The 23,724-nt window shown below is 42.1% G+C and overlaps 1 protein-coding gene and 1 long non-coding RNA gene across 12 annotated transcripts in view; one reads left to right on the top strand and one right to left on the bottom strand.

Moving 5' to 3' along the window:
* LOC109286202 (uncharacterized) overlaps positions 1-3,241 on the top strand; it is a 226,871-nt gene extending 223,630 nt beyond the window's left edge. Inside the window, exons 5-6 of the long non-coding RNA XR_009456020.1 lie at positions 930-1,119; positions 3,022-3,241. This is a non-coding gene — a long non-coding RNA (uncharacterized LOC109286202). The remainder of the gene's footprint in view (positions 1-929; positions 1,120-3,021) is intronic.
* CFAP20DC (CFAP20 domain containing) overlaps positions 1-23,279 on the bottom strand; it is a 125,944-nt gene extending 102,665 nt beyond the window's left edge. For 7 of the 11 annotated variants that reach the window (XM_059715810.1, XM_059715809.1, XM_059715808.1 and 4 more), the window contains exons 1-5: positions 23,137-23,243; positions 20,701-20,793; positions 19,633-19,722; positions 17,896-17,989; positions 10,543-10,615 (exon numbers count right to left, since the gene is read on the bottom strand). In XM_059715810.1, coding sequence (XP_059571793.1) covers positions 10,543-10,615; positions 17,896-17,989; positions 19,633-19,722; positions 20,701-20,721 — 278 coding nt within the window. In that variant the 5' untranslated portion in view covers positions 20,722-20,793; positions 23,137-23,243. Of the gene's footprint in view, positions 1-10,542; positions 10,616-17,895; positions 17,990-19,632; positions 19,723-20,700; positions 20,794-22,244; positions 23,010-23,066 lie in introns of those variants that run through there. The other 4 variants (XM_019499584.2, XM_019499573.2, XM_059715807.1 and 1 more) reach the window with 3 other exon arrangements.
* Positions 23,280-23,724: the final 445 nt, after the last annotated feature.

A 23,724-nucleotide genomic window follows, 5' to 3' on the forward strand; every position in this document is an offset into this window, starting at 1 on the left:
GTTCATCTTCCTTAGGACTACATACTAATCAAAATGGAGGCTCAGTTTTTAGCTGGGAGTGTACACTTTATTATTAATTCCATAAAAAATTGCATGAATTTGCTTTGATACCCAGCTAGCAAGACAACCCGCAAGGTGTTCATTTTAAATAACTGCTTTCTACATGACTAGAGTGGCATCACTGCTCTAATGAAAGGGACAACTAGAAGAGATTTTCTTAATGCTTATATTACTTGCAAATGTAAGAGTTAATCCCTTTCCATAAATTACAGAAATAAGTGTACTCAAATCTTCTAAATAGTCCCATTTCCACATTTCATTTTTATTTCAGAAAATAATCAAAGAATAAGGTGCATACTATTGTCAGTTATCAAGTTTTAAATTTCAAATGTTGCTCGCTGGCTAAATCTGTTAAAAAATTGCTGTTAGTCTGTACCTAAAATCTTCCATTCTGTCAAAAGTAAAACCATCAGGAAATACATGCTAATTCCAGCAAGATTTATAAGGCCAGTCTAAGTTTAAGAGGTGAATCATGCTTCATACTTTTGTTGCCCTATATCTGAAAAATGCTGTCTTTATAGCAAAGATGAATAATTTATCCCATCATTATAAGTGGGAAAAGTTAACTAGGTTATTAAACAATTCAAGTAAATTCATCAAGTTAATTTAATTCACATTAAACACTTAAACCCATCTATTATTTCAGAAAATACCTGTAGACAGTTCTGTCTATAAGAAGTTCAAAAGCCAGGAAATTCTGAAGTTGTAAAACTAGGTAAGAGTGTGAAAGGCTGTGAATTTGGATCCACAGTATGTTTTATCCCCGTATTCTGCCACACCATGCCCCAAACCTGGTGATATCGGTTCTCTTTTGTATTATTTCAACTACTTTCCACATTTTTTTAAAACTTGTTTTTAATTGTCCACAGCCCATGAACAGTTTAAACTCCCATTGGCCTGGTGGTTCTTTTTCATACTACAAATTTCCATCTACTTCACCATATGTACAGAAGTCATCATCTAACTTTTCAGACATACTGCATTAAAACTCCCTCAGCTCAGACTCCAGGCGGCTCTCCGGTGTGTGGGGCAGCTAGAACCACTGCAACAGCATGACTGGTAAGTAATGTTTCACATTAGAAGTCAGACAGTGTACTGCAAGAAGCACAGTTTATTATGTTACACACTTTTAGATGCATCATATATGCCGTCTAAGACAAGGAAACATTCTTAGCTCTAAAATTTAGATATTCAAAACACAAATGCACAATAAGAGGAGACAGAGTTTAAGATTGAGGACTGCTTTGCACAAGTTTTTTTTTGGACAGGCAGTTCTTATTTCAACCTCTTTTCCACAATAAAGGCTTCTTCCTATCCCAGAGGAGGGGTAAGAAAACTTACATCCTGACAAAGTGAAAGGCACAGGATTAGATTGCAGTAGTTGAAATGTAACTTAAAGAATTATTTTCCTGCAGACTATATTTACTTATTCACTAACCAATGATTCCTGTGGTATTGCATAATAATGATTAACAACTGTTGGAATTTATGATAGCCAGTGGTAAGTGAATCCCCAGCTTGGGGAGAAGTCCAGAGACTGCAGCCCACTGTTGACGGAGCAAGTATGTTGATAAGCATGTTGCTAGCTGGACCCTAGTAGGGGAGGTAAAAATATTTTGTGGGACAAAAGAGCACAGCTAGCTTCCCAGTGGATGATTATACAGGCTGCCATCACCATCATATTCAAGCCAGCAAGATGGTACAGAATACAGCTGATGGCAGAAGCATGAGTTAGACAGACTCAGTGTTTTCAGTTTTGCAGACATTGGCAGGGTTCTTTGTAGTGGAGAAGCATCTCCCAGTGATCTAGACCGTGTCTTTCAGGAGAAAGTGGGATATTATCTTTACCACATTCTTCTGTTAATAGGCAATAAAAAACTCCCTAAATAGGTATGTATTGGAGATGGTCTCTAATGAAATCTGAGCTTCCGAAGGGGCATTGCTATTTATCCCCAGGAAATGACTTATGATAATTACTTAAATAGGGTGCAAGATGAAAACTAGCTTTTGTTAAATGTTTGTGTAAAATAAAATGTGCAGCTGTACACATAAGCAACACATGGCACACGCCTAATCAGTATGAAACTGGATAGGTATATATACTAACAAATAAGCGTTCTTCAGTGTTCATGTCAAACACTATATCTTTAGACAACTACACTTTGAGGCTGAGACATTAAGAAGTTTGGCCTAACGAGCATAAGACTCTGATTCAGAAGACTTGGAGTCTGTTCTTGGCTCTGGGAATAGGTGGGTGAGCTTGGACAAGTCAATTTAATTGCTCTGTGCCTCAGTTTCCCCATCTGGAAATGCAAGGATGATTCATGGCCCTCCTCTGAAATATATTTTGAGATCCATGAGTCACAAGTACTACACAGAAGTCAGGTAGTCTGAACAAAGATCTTCTGTGCAGTCAATCTACATGTCTAGATTGAAACTAGAAAGAAAAAGTATTCTTCTTTTTTTTTGGTGAACAGGCTCTCTCTCTAAGCTGACCTTTGATAAAGGGTGACAGACTCAATGAGAGACATACCACATCTTACCAACATATACCATCCTGAACATTCACAGAGGCTGACCGTCCTTTAAAAAAATCTTTTAATAGATTCTTTTTAAGTTCCTGTTATTACTGCTCTCTTTATAGCACTTCATATGTTTCAACATATCACAAGAGTATGAGTTAGTTAGCTCTCATCACCCCTGCAGGGCAAACTTATAAGCATTATTCTCAAAATACAGATGAGAGACCAGGGGCAAACAGGCAATGTGGCTTGCCTAAGGTCATACAAGTCAGTAACACAACCAGAATCAGAACTCCAAGGCTTCTTGATGTTGTGCTCATTTCTCCAGACCTTTCTACTCTGCGCTGTGCATTTTACAGACCCATTTTCTCACATGAAGATGTCTACTTATTTGCTATAGAGCTTGGTATAATAGGATTTTTTATTTTTATTTTCACAGCTTGCGTGATACCTGACACATAGAATAAGATTGAGTTGGATATAAATGATGACAAATGACTGGCATCATGGTTAGTACTTCAACAAGAATGAACGTGTGTATACTTGGTAAGACTCCAGGCAGCAGAAGTACTAGCACCTGCACATACCCCGTATTCTGGAGGATTTACCAAGAATGCCAATGCAAGGCAGATGCTGTTTTCTTTCATGCCCAAATATTTTCCAAACAGTGAGCTACTTTTGTTTTTCTCAAAAAGGTAGCAAAATTCATAAAACTGAGTGTTTATGAATTGGCTACTATATTTACAGCAGATGGCTGTATCCAGTATTATTAACAGTCTTGCTATTATTTGCTTCAAAAAAAAGCTGCATAAATTACATGCTCTGCTACCTTAGTTCTAATTTCATTATGCCTGATTAAACATATTTTTAATCTCAAACCTATTTCAAGTATTTGCCCGACAGGCCAATATGTTGATTCTTAAATGATACCTTAAATTTGTATCTTCAAATCTCATGCCACTGAACAAAATATGAGCCTATATTTCCACTTAAATTTCTTTAAAACAGACAAGACAGCTAATTTAAACAGTTGTTTGCACATTCAGTATTTATGACAGGAATCTTGCATGACTGGCTGTAGCAGCAAGTTAGGGGTTTAGCTCAGCTGGCGCCAGGAGTGATGGATGGCCTGAAAGAAATTCTTTTTTGTTGATCAGATCAATCACAGAACAGAATGCAAAAAAAGGGATCAGCCTCAAACTAGATTCATAACTGTTCCATCTGTATGCAAAACTGGGCCAGGAAGAAATGTACCATAAACTATAATGTACTATTAAAAAGTCAAAAGAGAGTTTTTACATAAAGCAAATTTGAAGCTAAGGTGTCTGAAATGTACTTTGAAATTTACCGCTGCCTAAGACTTGGCTTTAATATAAATGTAAGGAACCCTCCTGTGACTTTAAAATCACAAAATGTTAAGCAAAAACGTATGTTCTCCCAGAATAAAGAAAAATAGACAGTGGAGGGGGGAGAGGAGGGGAGATTCTTTAAATGAAGTCTTAATTATTAAGAGTTGAACAGCAAAGTTCATCCAGCAGCTCACTAACTGATACAATATCAAACAAGAGACTTACCTGGTCAGCCACCTATAAATTAATTCAACTGCCTACATGTATTTGACTTAATGTCTTTGGAGAAATGGTAATAAAAGTATTAAAAGAAGTTTAAACCATGATTTTTCCATTGTAGCTGGGCTAACTAAGAAGATCAGACTCGTGAAGTTAGACCAGAGTTACTTAAAGATATACAATGCTCAGTTTTTTTACTTGGTAACAAAGACTTCCATAGCAATTCTTTTATTCTTTACTGGTGATTTTTTACTTTCAATTTAAGGATAATATAAATCAGGGACTAGTGAAACAAACAGTTGTACTGAATTAGACATTTATGTTTGTGAAAAATCTCATAAAAGTAGATTATAATAGCTCTGTAGTCTCTCCTAAAGTCCTGCTCAATATTCACAATCTTAATTCATTTATGGATTCACTGTTTTAAATTGGTGAATATACTGCAGGGAATTTAATATTAAGAAAATTAAACCAAGATACAGTTAATTTTACATGATAAACATGGTGAATTTGGTTTATTATGTCATATTTCACAGGCTGCTGACGGATTCAGCAGCCATTTTAAAGCCATTGTTAAATGCCAGCAGTCTGTAACCGTAGGGAAAGTTTATGAAGCTTTTATCTCTGTAGAGGCAGGGAAGCTGTTCTTGTTCACTGGTAACAGCAATGTGACTAATATTCAGCTAAACTCTGAGAAAACTGGCAAGTGTGTGAAATGCAAACAGGGCTGCATAAAATAGCATTTTAAATAAAACCTGAAATAAAATTTAAATGACAGATCATTAATGCAACTGGAGGGGGGGGAATGCTTGGATGTAATTACTACTTCCTGCCAGTTTTCTTATTTGAAGCTTGTAACCAAAAGTTTTAGAGGAGAAATTGTTTTTCTTCTTATTTAAAAGGTAAAAGATATAAAAACCAAAAACGGGCTATATTTTAGTATTTTCATCTCTCTACCTTACATATGGCATTGGTTTTAATTCTTTCTGCCACTGCTACAAAGCCTTTGTGTTTCACTACATGTGAGCGATCCTGGAGCTAAAAGATAAAGGAAATAAAGCTCTTCAATTCATGGCCTATATCTACCAGAGTGTTGTTACAGTGGAGCCCCCATCCTAGCTGGAGCCTTGTTGTCCTCCTGTAATAACAGTGACAGTTTGAGGGCTATGTCCATGTCTCAATTTAACTTTGTGGAAAAAAATGCAGTCTCCATTGCATGCATCACCTGGATCATACACTTCCGCTATAACTGTCTCAACTGCATCATCCCTACGGTGTTAAGGAAGTGAATTTTGGTGCCCAGGTGAATCCGATACTCATTAACAGCCACGTAAAATTGAAAAGCCTAGCTCTGGTGGGAAAACAAAGGGTACAGCAGAATTATTATCCAGATGCATAGCATGGAAAAATGCACCTGGGGTAGTGGCCTCTCCTCTCCCCTCATTCTTTCTACCTTCTCGCTTGCAGGTGCAGGAACAGCAGCGGCGAGCACAGCAGAGGGCACTCAAGGAATCATCGTTCTCTAGAGTAGCAGTGGAGCTTGCTGCTACCAGAGGAGAAAATTTCACTCCACTTTTCTTTGCTCCCTTGCCCCATCCTTCTGGTGCCCCTCCTCTAAGCAGCACTCCTCCACCCCACATTATGCTATGACCTTTCAAACAATCTTCTGTCAGCAGTTCCATTTAAGGGGTGAAGCGTGGAAAATCTCAGAAAGAAAAAAAAGTGAAAAGAAAAGAAGGAAGTGTATCGCAGACAGACTATAGAGACAGTCTTTTAATTGCCAGAAACAGAAAACTGAACAAACTGTAAAACAAAAAGGACAGTCCTTGCACCGTATAGCTTACGATCTAAGATGAGATACAACGGATGACTGTGGCGGTATCAATTCACTAGCAACCTATACTTTCCAATTGTTTGGACACATCATAGCAAAAAAGAAGCCTTTGGAGGAGGATAATGAGTAGCTTTACAGTTGTTCACAAAGAGGTCATTCCAGGGAGGAAGGACAGCAAGAGAAAAAGCATGAAAGTATTTGTTTGGAAATTTAACAGCTGGGCAGTGGGGATAGGTAACACTGGCTGATCTGAGGCAGGAGATGACAAAAGCAACAGTGACAGAAGTGACAGGTCAGGGCAAGGAGGGTGACGGCACGGTTATTGAAGACAAACACCTGATGTTTGGAGTTACAAAAGAAAGGGAAACAATTGGGGGGGATTCAAAGAGAGGTTAGTAAGTCAAAGAAGAAGGCTAGACGTATACTGTTGCAGCAGCATTTGGAATGAATGAGAGTGGGGCAAGACTGTATTTGACTGTAACTGATAGGCAAGATGGAAGGAATTTGGCTGAACGTTTTAGCTGCGTGGATGGAAAGGAAAGGCCATACCATAGAGGTGTGGAGAGCCATTTCAGTGGAGAGCAGGGGGGAGCCAGATTGGATACTGTCTGGAATAGAACTAGAGCAGAAGAAAAGTCAGTCTGGACCAGAAGTCACAGCCAATGGGCTGAGTCACAGGACAAGGACTAAGAGATGATCTTACAAGATATCGGGTGATAACTGGAAAAAGAAAAAGCAACTGCATATGCACATAAGTATGTGAGTGAGTACACATGTGAACAGTATTTGGGGAAGATCATAGCTAGTGAATGGCTCTTTTGTTAAGTGGGAGAGTTGAACCATGGCTCCAGGCTGAATAAAGAGTTGAGGAAGAAGTAGGTATGGATGGTAGAAATTGTTGAGAAGTGAAGAGAGCCAGGAAGGAGAAATACCCCCAGTGAAGAAGACTGAAGGCAAGAGTTGCTACCATGTATGAAAAGGTTTGCTAAAGAGCCACAGGTAAGTAGAGGATGGACAAAGTTAAAACAAAAGCACGGAAGGTCTGAAGTTTTTCTTCCGACTTAGCTCTGGGGCCAATCCCTGCTATCTGGCAGGGTCTCTGTGGCAGTGCATCTTTGGTGCCTGTCACTTTAAGGACTGGAGCAGGCAGCCGCCAGGTGGCTGATTGCAGCAGCCATTTTCAAACGCAGGCCAGCTATATAAAGAGGGCAGTTGGCTGCTAGCAAGGGAGGCAGCAACATCAGCTGACTAAGCTCCTGCTCAGGGACTTGGAGGTAAGGAAAGGGGCTATGGGGAGGTGGAGGCTCCTGTTGTTCTGGGTAAGATGTGAAACTGCACCCTACTAGGGTGGGGCTCCTAGTGGCATGGGAGCCCCCAGGAAATGCCAGGCCAGTTACCTCCCCGGTGAAAGGTAGAAAAGGGCACCTTATAACCAAAGCCCCACAGCCCTGGTGATGTTCCAGCAGAGCAGGGAGAGCCCAGGTTCATTAGGAGCCTGGAGGCAGAGTCCAGGCCAGAGGAGGGACCTGGAGCTGCGCCCAGGCAGCAGGGTAAAGCCTGGGGGTGCGAGTAGAGACCCAGTGAGAGATGGGCGACAGAGAGAGAGGTCCTGTGAGTGGGCAAGTGAGTGAGTTGAGGCCCTAAGAGGGGCATAGTGAAGAGGGAAAAAACCCAGTGGGGGCATGGAGGCCTGGTGTGGGGCCAGGAGCAAAGTAGGCTAATAGTTGTAGAGTCGCTCGGGAAACGTTCACATGAGGGCAGTGGAAGACAAACTCCGACAAACTGCACCGGGGCTGACGGAGGTGTGGAGAGACAAGCCGGAAGCTGGGTGAGACCAGGTGGTATCAGTGTGGCCCAGGAGAGCGGGCAGCATGAAAGAGGCTGGGTGAGAGCTGGCGGAGTGAATGGGACCCCAGTGAGAGAGGGGTGGTGTGAGAGTGGCCCTCCAGGGTAGTATGGTAGAGCTACAACTGTGTGCCCAGTTTGCTCCGGACCTAGGCCAGAGAGGTAATGCACATGGAACATCTGCAAGGCTTGGGGCATGTACGGGGGTGGTCAAAATGTGCACTTATGGCCCTAATCATCAGGGCATACAAAAGGTAGTCCTCCGCTCAAGTAACAGCTGAAATTTATTTTCATCAAGGCATGGCAGGAGAGTGGACCAGGCAAATTGCCCAGAGATGGGGTGAAGACTGGAGGTAGAGACCTGGTCAGGACTGTAAGCCTGTTACAGTCTCAAATTCTAATTACCACCACAAGAGGCAGGTTCTCATATTTTATTTCTGCTTATTACAGTAGAAGCTGTGTTAACTGGCATGAGTGGGGTAAGGAGGGTGCTGGTTATGTAAAAATTCTGGTTATCGGCATCAATGCAGTGGCGGCGGCAGAGGATGGCTGCTGCCGCGTGGAAACTCCTTCCTCCCCCATCTCTCCCATCCGGCTGGCTGGGTGGTGCCTGTGTGGCCCGCAAAAGGGAGCCACTTCCCCACACTTTCTCAAAACTGCACTAAAAATATAAATTCAAACCCCAAGAATAGGAATAGGGGAATATGAATTCAAGAAAGGAGGCCTACTGTTTAATTTTTCCCGACCTTTTTTTGTAGTCTCAGGAAAATTGTCATAAGCAAGAAAGTCTCTAAAAGCAACTGGCTATCAGGCATGTTGGCTACAGATATTATTGAAACATGCTCAGGGGTGTATTGTTGTAGTCTTTACCACATACCAAAAATACGTAGCTTTGCTAGTGTTAAAGCAGAGATGGATAAAACAGTTTATAGTCACAGACCAATCAGAACTAGCCTTTTCTGTAGTTCTAGGGTAACTGTTTCAGAAGACACTTGGAGTCCTAACAAGCAAAACTGACTTCAGAGCAGCCCAGAACACATGTGGCTTTCAAATCTGGTTCTGTGCTCAGGGCCTTGCAAGTGAAAATGCACTGAAGAAAAATTGATAGGTCTCCATCCCTCAGGGAATAAATTAGGCTACAGAAATCCCTCAATGTTTTAGTTCATTACGAACAAAACAAAACGACAAAAAGCAAATCCCAAAAGTAACAAATGCATGGAAGCTGTTGCTCGACTTTTCTTCAGAATCATCACTTCAGAATTCTGCCTCCAGCTTCTGGAACTCGGTAGCATCTACCATGAGCTGTTCATACAAGTGACATAATTTTTGTATTATTCATCTAAACTTTTTTTAAATGTCTTGGGCTTGCAATATGCCTACACATTTGTTGTCTGTGTTTACTAATTTATTATTGATGTGAGTGAATAAAATCCACATTTTTGTTTAAATATTATCTAGGGACAAAGTACATAAGTTCTGTTTCAAGGTCAGTAAGCCTCTTTAGAACCAGACTGGAAAAAGACAGACAATCCTTTCTTTGGGATAGGGAAAGGGGGCAACAGTCTTGGACAGAGTGGAGTTGATTAGGGTCCGAACAGGGATAGACATATATGCCTTGTTACAACCTCTCTACTGGTTATAATTCCCCTAAAGAAACTTACATGAAATTTCATAACAAAGTTGTCATCTTTTTCCATTTGGCAGATATGATCTTGCAGTATTACAGACATAGGCTTGTTGTGTAACAGCATCTCTTATGCTGTTCCCAGAACTATACTAATATGAGTCTGATATTGCATATGGTGTACTTGCTATTATAAATCAAACCTATTTTGTGAAGAGTAGCTTTGGTCTTGGTCCTAGACAGCTTTTTCTTTGTTTTAGATCTTGGCAACAGGCCGGTGGATAGAAGGGCCCTCAGAATTATCCACTAAACCTTGGCCTAAGCAAACACTCCCTTTTAATAATGATGTGATATCTCAGACTAGTGGTCTAGTTGTAGAGCTACCTTGTAAGCTGAGAGAAATGGCACGAAGAAGAAAGCTTCTCCTTTGTTTCCTTCACCAATTTCTATGTAAATAATCAGTTTGCAGAAAAAAAGAATATTCTTTTAGCCCGAGACAGATTAGTTTAGTAAATCTGTGTCAAGTTCACCACCCAACTTCAATAGATAACCACAGCCAGTGACAATTCAATAGGCAACATTGGAAAAGTTTATGAATCATCTGAAAGTGCCAATGTACTAGATTATTGATTTACATGAACAACTGAACAAATTACTAAAGTCAAGCACCTTTTTATTTTTAATCCCTCTGAAGTACAAAAAAATGTTTTTAAACTAAACAGACTTCTCTCTTCCCCAGCTGGGGGAGACTAATTTAATGCGTACCACTTCTGATTCTCTCCTACATGTCAAGAGGAATCTCAAGCACCACTTTTCCCATTTATGTACCTTTCATATGGTTAGATCCCCATCTGCTCTGTATGTTTCCATTATTTTAACTCTTGTTAACAGAACTTGCTTTCTTTCCTTTCCCCAGAGGAATACCAGAATATAGAGGTGTCATCAAATTAGCTTAATTACTTCAGGTTAACTTGATACAAAATCTTTAATACAGAATCTACTACTTGCTATTAATAGCTTCCGATAGTGGTTCAATTGATCTAGTGTCTAATATATTTTATGTATAGTAGGGCGTTCTACATTTCTTACAGTAATTCAGTGGAGAAGTCTTGTCCCAATGGTACATAAATCTGAAGTACCAGAAACTGCTGGATTAGTCCAACTAGAAGAGAAAAAATACATGCATATAACTAAAGATATACTTCCACAAAGAATTGCCATTTAACATTTCAAAGATATATAGGCATACTGCTGTAAAACTATTTCCCCAGGTTCACACAACATAAGAAATGAAAAAAAGAACTGAAGAAAACCAAATCAAACCATAATAAATGTGCCGTTTTAAAAATCCCAGCTGTGGTTTTGGTGGAATTCTTAGGAAAACAAAGGGACTATTTTTTTTTTTTTTCCTTCTGTTTACAGTTCTTCCTTGTGTTGTGAACATATGTAAACTCAGTGTATCCCAGGAAGACACATAAAACAAAAACAATGGATTCACACCAATGTTGCATAAAAGCATGTGGAACTTATTCTCACTGCTGAGACAGTTTAAACTTTATTAAAGAACTTAATCAAAAACAATCTATCAAAAATGCAATCCAGATTATGACAACTGTGGGCAACTGAGGCTTTGATGAGGTAGATCTAATTCACATGCTTAAGGCAGTAAAAATACAGCTTAACTGGAAGAGCAAACAATAGGGTCCTGCCAATTCCCTGTGCAGGAAAAGTCATATACTTTCAAGTACCAGACAGCTCGAGTCCAAATTTGTTATTTGTTCTTACTAATTCAGTAAGGGAGGCAGTTGCCTCCTTATGGAATTGTGGAGATTTAGGCCTAGAAAGTAACATTTGCCTGAAGTGCCGCATGAGTCTCAGGAGGTCTGCGTGAGCTCTGATCATCCACACAGCAGCTCAAATCCTCCGAGCAGTAGCTCAAACCAGCTCTTTGTTTTTACCTGTCTGGCTCCTGTGCTACCACTGGTCACCCCCCCAATTTACGAAAAAAGCTCAACCACAGAGCTTAAGACAACAGTTCTTCCAGTGCTCACTATTTAGTTTACAGCAACAAATCAAAGCAACATCTCAGAGCTAGCCAGAGGATTATCCCGACTAGAGGTAAATTAGCTGGCTTAGTTACTGTGAACAGCAGTTGCAGCAGCATGGAGCTGAGCATTGGGTAGCCACCCAAGTTTTTTTGCAGAATCTTGGGCAGGTTCTGTAGCCTGTGCAGAGCTCTGTACTACAGCAGCTCCTGAGCAAGCTAGTGTAAAGTGCAGACAGACACACCCCTATTCTGATCCCTGATAAAAATGTGAGCCAAACAATTTCACCAAGCAGTTCTGGCAATATGTCCATAAGTTCTGGCTGAGCTACAGAGTATCTTGTAGAAAGCTATCCAAACTTCTTGTGAAAATTTCTAGTGACGGAGAGTCTATCACATAACTTGTGAATTTGTTCCAGCAGTCAATTGCTCTAAAATGTGAAATGAGTTTCCTTCTCTAGCTTTAACTCCCAACATTTTGATTTTTGTTATGCCTTTGATTGGAACATAAGAAGTCACCAGTCTTTACTCCTAGGCCACTGACTACTGCATGCACTTTAACAAGTCACATAACCTTTTAGCATCTCAGTTTACATCATAAATAAGCAACCTATAACAGTACCTGCCTCTCACTGGTTCTGTAAGGATTATGCTGGTTTGTTGCTATCTACATATGAAGTTGGTCCCAGGTTTGACTGTAAACTGCATCCTAATGGTAAGCCTGGGGGTAGTGTGGTGGGGCTACTGGTGAAGGGGTAGCTCCTATTAAATACCATAATGTTGCAACCTCCATAATACAGCCAGTGAGTATAGGGCACTTCACAACCCTAGCCCCCCTGCCTTGTAGGTACTCCTCGGCTGGAGAAAGGGTAAGGGACATCACCCTGACAGAAACATGCCCTTACTACGGCATTAGGCCTGATCTGTTGTTAGTTCTTATCTGCTGCTCTCTAGCAGAAGCTACACCCATCAAGGCACTGAACATCTGGACTAGGTCTGGTCTTTGGGTTCTGGTCTCAATGGTCTAAAGGGGGAGATGGTAGGTCTTGGGCAGCCTCCACTCCTTCATACTCTCGCCTAGACATTGAAGGTCCTGTGGTGTGATAGTCGCAGGGCTTGGTACAAGCGAATTCATCAAGCATCTGACTAGACCTCTTACATGTACACCATGATCCAAAGGATTGGCAGTTGCCTACTACATATGAAGTGCCCTGAATACATTTATGCTAGAAGTTAGGTTTCAAATTATCAGAGAAGTTGATCAGTTTATGAAAGGTGTTGTATGTCATGGATGCCCATGACAGCAATGGACAGGGCTTAAAGACCAACAACGCCCATTTCAGCCCTAGAGCCCTATGAAAATATTACGTATTTATAGCAAGTTCTGCTGATACAGTGGAGGCTGCCCAAGACCTACCATTCCCACCCTTTGACCACTGAGACCAGAATGGTCTATTATAGTTTTGCAGTATTAAAGTTTTGACTTTAACTTACAAAGCAACAAAATAAAATCTCTCAGTAACATGCAGCAAAGTACTCTTCTCCACTCAGTATTACTCTTCCAGAAATACACAGATGCTTTTGTGCAAGTAGGGATGTATTTGGCGGCCATGTTGGTCTGAGACAAAAAGGAATGCAGAACTCTAAACTCTTGGTTCAGAGATGATAACTTTTATTAGACCAACTAAGAAATTGCAAAACATTTATCTTTTTGCTGCAAGCTTTCAGGCACACGTGCCCTTTCTCAGGCTTAGGGAAAAATAAAGATGGTTAAAGCCCCCATAGATAGAAAATAAACTTCATTTTGCACAGAAGAAGCTGAAGGTAAATATCTGTCCCTCTGGGTCCATGAGACTTTCTTTGTGTGAGTTGCTCTTTGATGTGCACATAAGGCAGGATTCCTTCCCCAGTGATGTCAGATGGCAGAAAGACAGGGAGTTAAGAGAAATCTTTCTCTGTTGTTCAGCAATGAAGTTTATACTTCCAAAATCAGCTAAAATTTGGCATCTTCCATGTTTCCATGTTTCACCTTTTTGTCTTAGACCAACACGGCTACCAAATATATTCCTGAAACATTCCCTGGAAAGGGCTTTAGGGAATAAACAGACAGAAAGAGCAGGGTACCCCTGATGTAAGGGTGAATTAATGTTCGCCTTCTGTTAAGATAAAGAAAGCCATATAATGCACATTTCTGCACGTCACAAGTTAATAGCATTCTGCATCATCTGAGCCAGGTCTTGAAAGACCTTAGCAGTAGATCCTGACAGGAAGACCATGGCAACCCTGTTACAGGGCTCGGTGCTACAGTAAAGGAGTGATAAATTACCTTAAAGGTGGCTAGAAAGGAATGGTCAAAGACTCCGACTGTCCTTCAGCTAGGGTGGGGAGGGGCGCAGCGTGTACATATACTCAGGAAATGAGCACCTGTATAGTGGAGTCATTGGGAGAGAAGGGCCAGAGACACTTAGAACAACGTTCAGTGCAGAGAGAGACAAAGATGAAGGCCAGGGTCTGCAAATCCTTGTGAAAAGTTTATGATGACTAATTGGGAAAAGTGGCTAATCTGGGCCAGCTAGTCTCACGAGCTTCCATCCGTGACTTTCCTTTTAGTGGTGCAGGGAAGGAATCAAATGCCATGTTCGCAAGTTTTTAGATCACTATAAAGGAAAGATGGCAAAATTTTCAGTGCTACTGGCAACTTGTATATTTGAATTCAGTTTACCAACATTTGAAATATTTGCAGCACATACCCCAAAGGAGAGAGAATGGTAACAGATGGAAATTTGCAAACAACATTACAACACTAATACTGAGTTAATTTAGAACCAAATCTATTTTTAGCCCAGAGATTCCACAATGCATTACTTCTTAATCTTCAATTTAAGTCGCAACAGTTTATTTTAGCACTGCCAATGAAAAATTTAAGTTGGATTTCTTATAAAGATTCATTAGTGTAATATTTATAATACTAAAGATAGTGCTGAATTTCCTTTGCAAAATCAGAATAATTAATCTTTAAATCATTAGTGCAGGACCAGACTTCACAATTTCTCATTTACTACTTTGTTGTGTATGCTTGAGAAAAGTTAAATTAATTTGTAATTACAAGACACTGTACAAGAAATATATTAGAAGATTCCTCTGTTTGACCCAATTAAAATAACTAACTGTCTCACAGTTAAAAAAAAAAAGCAAGCAGTTAAATCACATGTAGCTCGGTTCATTACAATAAGCCTTATACAGGCATAACATCTTGCCACAGAGTTTCAGATACAAGTAGTCGGGTTAACGGTGTGCCTGTAGGAAAAAAGCTGCCTCTGAATTTAGTTTGAGTGCTGCCTGAACAGACAATAGTGGAAAACAATCCATAATGCTGATCAGACAACTGATCACATAACCATGCCTGAAGCGTGGGCAGACTTTTTCTGATTGTTACAGTGCCAGTTTTATTTGGCAGAAGAGTCGGGTATTCTTTCAAATATTATTACCATCTTTCCCAAACTATGACCGTGTTGAAATGAAAAGGATCCAATTTCTAGGTCTCCATAAGGACTTTTTTGGGGGGAGGGAAAAAATCATTACCAGGAAGACGAATAAGTGCAGCAATAATTTTAAAGAATGTTTTAAACACATGAAAAATTGCATAATTTACAGAAAACTATTTCCTTATGAAAATACTCGGTAACTCATTGCTATAGCTTCATTTGTTATTACAGCTCCCACATAAGATATTTAATGATACAATAAACATTCATACAACCACTGTATAGGAGACCATTACTTAACATCTATATGAATGACCCAAGCCCCCATCCTGCTCTATCAACTCACTTTACATATACAGGATTTGCATTAAATAAGCAAACTTACTCTTTTCAGTTTGTCTATTGCCATCTTAAACAGCAAAATACAAACCTTAGCAAAGTTGTCCCCTGAAGCTGCCGTGTTCCTAGGTGTGACAGATGCAAGACCTTAGAAGCACAGAAACTTCAAAGACTATTATATTGAGATGTGGTAGATGCTCTGAACACACTGAATATTCAAAAAGATGACTGTATGGCTGCTGTAAGTCTTATGTAGCTCTGTGTTCCTGGCTCAGCAAGGGGTAACTAATGCAAATCCCATGGCTGATAAACAAGTCTAGGAAAGTTTTGCCTCCTGGGGAAACAGAGTACACTGGTTTGCCCTGGTAACAGAAGTGGACAAAAGAGAGGGATTTAAAGAGGAAACCCTGAGCCAAGGTCAAGGGACATGCAGACTGGGACAAAGACCTGATGAGGTGGCACCTGTAACTGCCAGGATCTCCTGAGGTTAATGGGTAATATCTGGAACGTTTAGCACAGATGTAAAATATTGCTTTACAGGAGGAGTGTCAAACACGGCCCATAGGCCTGATCTGGCCCCGGGAACTGTTCCATCCTGCCTGCTGGTACTCTGGCAGGCTACCAGTTAAGGGACATGACCTGTCACAGAATTCAGAGTCCCCAAACAATAAATGGCATTGTGCTTCGTGATAGCTGACTGGTCACTGTCACTATTTCTCAAAGAGGAGAAAGTTCTGCAATGAGGCCAGACTTACTAGGAAGAGACTGACATGTAAGGAAACTGCAGCCTGGTCTTAAGAACAGCAAAGAGGGGCCCACCCGGTAAATGATGGTCAGAGGCCCAAGTCCTAAACACCAAGGTTCTCCCAGGAAGGCTCTGCCACCTCTGCCTTTGTCCCCAGTCTTTCCACCTTTCTAAATGCTAACTTTCCAAATTCATTCTGGAATCTAAAGGCCTAGCACATTCTGACTCAGGTTAACAAGTGGCATGGACAACTTCTGTGCGTGGCATGCAGCAGATCAGACGGGATGGGGCAGCACAGGGGCAAATACAGCAGAGAGCAGAAAGCAGAGCAGCTGATCGTCAGGGCATGAGGATCAGAGTGGCACTCAAATAGGCTGTGCAGCCAATTTGTGGCACACCTCCTAAAAAGTTTGGACCCAACTGCTCTAGGAGACAGGGAAATGGATGGGGATCTGAGTGACCTGACTTCAAGTTCTAGTTCAGCCACAGACTTACTGGAAGGGGGCGTGACTTCCACGTAAGGGATCTACCCTTTGGCAGGGGCTCTGCTACTGAACCTTTAACAGTCCTTACCGTGGCTTAAAGTGGGGCTAGGAGCTTTATAACACCCTTCACACAAAGGAAGTTTTTTCTCCCTGAAGGATGAACATGGTAATAAAAGAAACACGAAAAGTGAATATATGCTTGTCAGAGACTTCACGAGACAGCATTTCTAAATACTCATTAAATTAGGTGACAGTGGTATTGTACCACCCATAGAATGATACATATAGGAAAAAAATCTAGTTATGGGAGGAAAATGCAAGCAATACCTTTAGACAATAAAGTTTATTTGTAGTCTGTTAGTGTTGATAATGTGTTAGGATCCACTTGCCCTTTGAACAGGTACATGGGTCAGTCCTTATGAATCAGCTTACAAGAAAAGGGCCTCAGCTGATGTTCAATCTGCAGGACAAAATCCCTATACACAGATATGAACATTTTAGTAGCCAAAGTTGTGATGATCAGTTTGGGTTTATTCAGTGGTAAATCTCAGACCAAACAATGCAAGTCAGAATCAGATATATTTGGTATATGATTTAAGATCAGATTCCAGACGATGTAAGTCAGAATTTTTTCCTTGAGTTTAATGGGACGATGCCAATCTACCCCAGGTGAGGACTAGCTGTCAGAAGACAAATATGTGTCTGTAAAATTGCTTGCCAAAATCCCTGAACCCATGAGAGAGTTACTTTAGTACTTTTTAAAAGTGAGAAGTTATGTAAAAATGCAGTTTCATGCTGTTGAAAAACTTTTCATCCATTCCTATTTTCTATTCTAATTTTAAAAGTGTAGCGGTCTAGACATTTCTTCTGTAAAAAGCACATCAGAAGCGACCAACATAATACTTTATCCTTGGTCTGTATAGCATCTTTCACAATGGCCTTTACCATAAAGCCACTATACATTTCTGAAGTGGGTAAAATATCACAATATTAAAGAATAAAATTAAATAAATTAAGGATCCCATTTAGCACTAACTGAACAACTTGCAGCTTTCAATGAGCACTGGATTGGACCTTAAGTTATTTGCCCAAGGTCAGACAATAAGAGTCAGGAATGGAACAAATGAAGTGATAACAATGGAGCTGTAACAATTTACTCCTGCCACAAAATGCTTAATTGTGTGTGGCATTTCTAAACCTTCTGCTTACTGGTAATGACTGCCTTACTGAACAGCGACATCATTTATTTAACTGACAGTAGAAGAGGCCAAACTAAGAGACAGTATTGCAGATAGGTTTAGTATTTTTAATAACATCTCAAATATTTAATGTTTTGATACTTACGAGTCTGTCTCGCTTCCTTTGGTAGCTGCATCTTGTTGGTTTGACTGCTTCCCTCAAGTACAAAGATAAAGCCTTTGACCTCCTTATCAAACTCCTACAAAAACAGGACAGTGTACAAAACAAACATAATAGCTGCCTCCTCACTGAAGAAAGCAAGTGCCATCCCCGCAATAACATATAGCCAACATGTAAGGTTAGCTTAGTTTTATTTTCTAGACAAACAGGATTTACGCTATGATACATGGCAGTCAGTCACAGAACAATTAAGAGATGTTAGAAAAAAAAAACGCCATAAAGCGTGCCTTTTATTCATATATTTTGTGAACAGACTGTGTTGACATGCGTCAAATTCGTGACCCACTGGCCCAGACTTGACTCAAGAGTTATTAGAATAATAATATAAGAATAATAACTCCGGTGGGTGGCGAATTGGCTAGAGGGTCGCACCCAAAGAGTTGTGGTAGATGGGTCGGTCTCGACCTGGAAGGGTGTGGGCAGTGGGGTCCCGCAGGGCTCGGTCCTTGGACCGATACTCTTTAATGTCTTCATCAGCGACTTGGACGTGGGAGTGAAATGTACTCTGTCCAAGTTTGCAGATGACACAAAGCTATGGGGAGAAGTGGACACGCCGGAGGGCAGGGAACAACTGCAGGCAGACCTGGATAGGCTGGACAAGTGGGCAGAAAACAACAGGATGCAGTTCAACAAGGAGAAATGCAAAGTGCTGCACCTAGGGAGGAAAAATGTCCAGCACACCTACAGCCTAGGGAATGACCTGCTGGGTGGCACAGAGGTGGAAAGGGATCTTGGAGTCCTAGTGGACTCCAAGTTGAACATGAGCCGGCAGTGTGACGAAGCCATCAGAAAAGCCAATGGCACTTTATCGTGCATCAGCAGATGCATGACAAATAGGTCCAGGGAGGTGATACTTCCCCTCTATAGGGCGTTGGTCAGATCGCAGTTGGAGTACTGCGTGCAATTCTGGGCGCCACACTTCAAGAAGGATGCGGATAACCTGGAGAGGGTACAGCGAAGGGCAACTCATATGGTCAAGGGCCTGCAGACCAAGCCCTACGAGGAGAGACTAGAGAAACTGGACCTTTTCAGCCTCCGCAAGAGAAGGTTGAGAGGCGACCTTGTGGCTGCCTATAAGTTCATCACGGGGGCACAGAAGGGAATTGGTGAGGATTTATTCACCAAGGCACCCCCGGGGGTTACAAGAAACAATGGCCACAAGCTAGCAGAGAGCAGATTTAGACTGGACATTAGGAAGAACTTCTTCACAGTTCGAGTGGCCAAGGTCTGGAACGGGCCCCCAAGGGAGGTGGTGCTCTCCCCTACCCTGGGGGTCTTCAAGAGGAGGTTAGACGAGTATCTAGCTGGGGTCATCTAGACCCAGCACTCTTTCCTGCTTATGCAGGGGGTCGGACTTGATGATCTATTGAGGTCCCTTCCGACCCTAACATCTATGAATCTATGAATAAGAATAACAGAACTACTTCGTTTTTTTCCTAGCAGAAATAGTTCAGCTACAAAACTGCAGCTGTGACTAATCCGATTTGCAAACAGGCATACAGTGCAAATTTAAGTGGTCATTTATTCTGTCATCATGACGGAACTGCAAGTGACAACTTTTCTATACTTAGGCCAAAGCCCTCATTACCTTTTTATTTTGAACTCCAAGTACATTATTGGATATTTTATACTCTGGGACCTACAAATTCCCCTAAAACTTACTTTCCAAATTGCTGATGGGCTGCCAAAGATCTTCCATTTTGCTCCTGGATTCTTGCCTTGTGCACTGAATATTTCAACAAACGGGCCACCCTGTGAAAAAAACAGTTTAAAGATCCATCACCCCATCCACGTGTCGAACATGGCTTCATCACTGAGCAGAGTCTGATAAAAGCCGAACATATGAGGGCAAACTGCCAAACAATGGCTAACCACAGTCAATATAAATATTATTGACCACAGTTCTGATGCCAATCTTAATCCCAGCTTCTAATCAATCAAAAAACAGCACACTTTACATTCAATATTTGACTGTATATTTAAACTGATGTTTAAGTAAAGCCAATGCACCATGCCTATAGTCAGGAAACTCCAATTATATTTACTATTTTATCCTTTTAAGAGCAAAAAGTTACATGGCATGTAAAAAAAAAATTAAATAAGCAACAGATGAATGGCTTTATAGAGACGTGTTTAATTCTGCAACTCAGGCAAAAAAGGATTTTTCTGAGTCACACCCAGCTAAAAAACCTAAAAAAAAAGGTAAAATGAATACAGCTGATATTGTGGAGGGTTTGTTTTTTCCCCCAATATTCCATGAAAGCACTTAACTGATGGTCTCCAAGAATGCCAGCTTTGCACCTTCACAGAATTGAGTAAAGGTTTATATACAACCAAACAACAAGCCCATTAACTCATCATTAAGCTCAGTAGATTCAAAGTGGTGTTTCATGAAAACACCGGCCCAATTTTCTTTAGAATAAATAAGGGATGAAATGGGGGGGAATAAACCCACTGCAGACAAGAGACTTGAAGTTAATGGAACCATTTGCCTGTAAGAGGATGGCGGCATGAACTACAGTTCCTGCAACATCAAACTTGTATATTTTTATATTGAACACTACTGACAGTTACATTGAAAATTACTTCCATATTTGCAAATAGGGTTTAGAAGACGCTGAATGATTAAATATCCAAGAAAATTTCAACAACACTTTTTTTGCTCCACAGTTTGTAGCTTCCATTCATTTCTTCCATGGGTGAAACGAAGAATAGCTATTGCTGCTTTACCTGATATTCATTTTTGAACATTCTTGCAGATGTTTCACAGCTGGAAAATAATTTCAGCAGCTCAAGGAAGCAATGAGACACTTAACGATGTTGCTGAAAGTAAGAAAAACGTTTGTTGTAAATGAAATTCTGCCAAAAGAAAAAGTTTCCCTATCATCAAACAGGAATCCATATTTTCAGGTATCATTTTCAAATAAAATCATATAAAAATCCAGCTCTACTTCCTATGTCTCTATGATTTTAAAAGCTGATTAGCACAAATCAAAAATACTTAGAGTAGCACGTAACTCTTTGGTATCAAAGAGCTACCACACATCATTTAGCTTCAAGAAGTGATCAGTGCTGTTGCTCTTTAAGCAGTACTTTTTTCTGTAAGTACTATTCACTCACTGCCTGCTATGTGTTCAGTGCTCTCACGAGTCAATGGAAGTTAATGGTACTTTGCACCTCAAAAATTGCTCAGCACGTACCCGTTCAATTCCCACATGCTACTCCAGAACCCAGTTCCAAGAGGTGTCAACTGTTCTCAAAGAAGAAGTTGAGGGCAAACCTGCACCTCTAGTATACAAGTCTGCGTGATACCCAGCTGCACCTAAATTCTTACAAATACTCATTCCCTGAATTTGAGGTGATTTCTGACATAGTGCTATTTCTTTGCATTCTGAAATAATTCTGCTAGCAGTATGCCTACCGGGAAGCAATTAGCATAACTTACTTTGGGAACTAGGTTAGTCACCGTACTATTCTTTCAAAACCAGGAAACGCTAAAACCAATCAAACTTGCACGTGATCTCACGTGAACTAACAAGCTTAATCTCCGATCTTGCAGACATTTACGCGTGTAAGTTACTCATGTTTGCCGGATCGGGACCTTAAAGAGCATCACTTGACTGGAAATGTATGGCAATGCCCTTCCAGGGAACTGCCATCGTGTTTCTTGGCTGCTTATGTCTATTTTTCTATTCAACTGATACTAATTATCCTGATTAGTGTTTCTGTCAGATGCACTTTAAAAACAATTAGAAATTATTTGCCATATGTAGCTGCAAAAATAATGTTAATTTTGGTGATTACACTGCAGTTTAGAAACTAAAGATACTCATAGCATGCTATCCAACTGTGATTAATATTTTGATTGTATTGCTTTAACGCTGCCTACCGGTACGCTCATGCGTGAGCTGTACGAGACCGTACGCCACGCCACGCTTATCATCAAAATGCTGAAAGTTTGCTCAATCAGTCGATTTTTTTTTTTTTTTTAAATGGGCAAATTACCTAATAATTATATTAAGTTACTTAACTGACAACACGATGAATTAATCATTTATAGGTTTGCAAGTACTATACTACTACCTTGTTCTCTAAATAAAGCAATCTGACAGCATGTTAATTTCTGGAAAATGTTATCGTCCTGACGTTTATTTTCCCCCTTCGATCTAGCCTTCGCTATTAGGGCTTTTAAAACACATTCAACGTCCCACAGCTCGTCTCTCGGGTGCGAGTCACGGCGTTTGCAGGCAAATCTTACGGCATCCGTCGCGTACCGATTCTCTGCGCCAAAACTTCACGCGCCGGGCAAGCGACGAGGGAGACGAAGGGGTGATGTGTTTTTGTAGCGGGAACGTAACGAGCCCGTACGAACAACTACTCCAGACGCGCGAGATCCTGCGCTGGGGGCTGAGGCCTCCACCCGAGGGCGGAAGAGGCTTTCCGACCCCCGCCGCTGTCGTCCAGGAAGATGTTTTCCTGTCGACGAGTCTTACTATTGAGCGTGGCTTTACCAGCCTCCGGTCTGAACGCACGGGGCCGTACTTCATCCCCTTCACCTCGCTATCTTTGGGACCGGGCGGTGTAAAGCGAGGGGGCGGCGTGCGACCGGCGCTGGTTGCCTAAATTCAGAGCCATCGATCGCCGTGGCGACGCCTGCGTCCCTTCACACCAGCGCTCGGCGCTGGCCAGGGTGGCGCTCAGGGAGGCATGGGGAGTCAGCGGTGACACGCACAGCGAGACACCCCTGCAGCAAGAGGGGGAGGTCTCTCCTGGCACGGATCCAGCACACCGGTACGCGCCCAGTGCGGCCCCTCAGCACCAGACGAGACGGGGCAGGGAAGCATGACCAGGGACAAAACGGGCGGGGGGGCTACTGCCCACCTCTGTGCAGGCCTGATCCCAGCCAAGAGGGGGAAAGGCCGCTGAGGGCTGCACGGGCACAGATGGATTTTTTGGGGGGCAGACCCGACTCCCTCCCCTCCCCGGTCTCCCATCCACGTGCTGACCGCGCCCGGCCCTGCTTAGCTCCCGCTCAGCCGCGAGGGGCGGGACCTGCGGCGCCGCCCGCACCCGGCCCGCGCCGCGGATCACCTCACCTGCGGGCGGCACCGCAGCGTCCAACATGGCGGCGGGGGAGTGCCGAGTCATGGATGAGCCCGGCCTCACCTGAGGGCACAGCAGCATCCAACATGCGCGGCGGGGGAGCGCCGAGTTATGGATGTGCCTGGCTTCACCTGAGGGGGCACAGCAGCATCCAACATGGCGGCGGGGGAGCGCCGAGTCATGGATGGGCCTGGCCTCACCTGAGGGGGCACAGCAGCATCCAACATGGCGGCGGGGGAGTGCCGAGTCATGGATGGGCCTGGCCTCACCTGAGGGGGCACAGCAGCATCCAATATGGCGGCGGGGGAGCACCAAGTCATGGATGAGCCCGGCCTCACCTGAGGGGGCACAGCAGCATCCAACATGGCGGCGGGGGAGCACCGAGTCATGGATGGGCCTGGCCTCACCTGAGGGGGCACAGCAGCATCCAACATGGTCGCCTCGTCAAAATCATTGGTGTTTTTGGTTTGAAAAAGACAGAGCCTACCAATTTCTGGTGCAGGAAAAAGCACAAGCGAGCAGTCACGGAGCCGTGTCAAATACAAAGATTCTTCTAGATCCCCTCGAAAAAACCTTCCAAGCGATAGAGAAAAGGTCCCAGGCACCAGATTCGATCCGGGTGTCTAGGATGAGATTTCCGTCAACGATAAT

This window comes from Alligator mississippiensis, chromosome 12 (assembly GCF_030867095.1).
Source record: "Alligator mississippiensis isolate rAllMis1 chromosome 12, rAllMis1, whole genome shotgun sequence".
In the NCBI taxonomy this organism is placed as follows: Eukaryota; Metazoa; Chordata; order Crocodylia; family Alligatoridae; genus Alligator; species Alligator mississippiensis.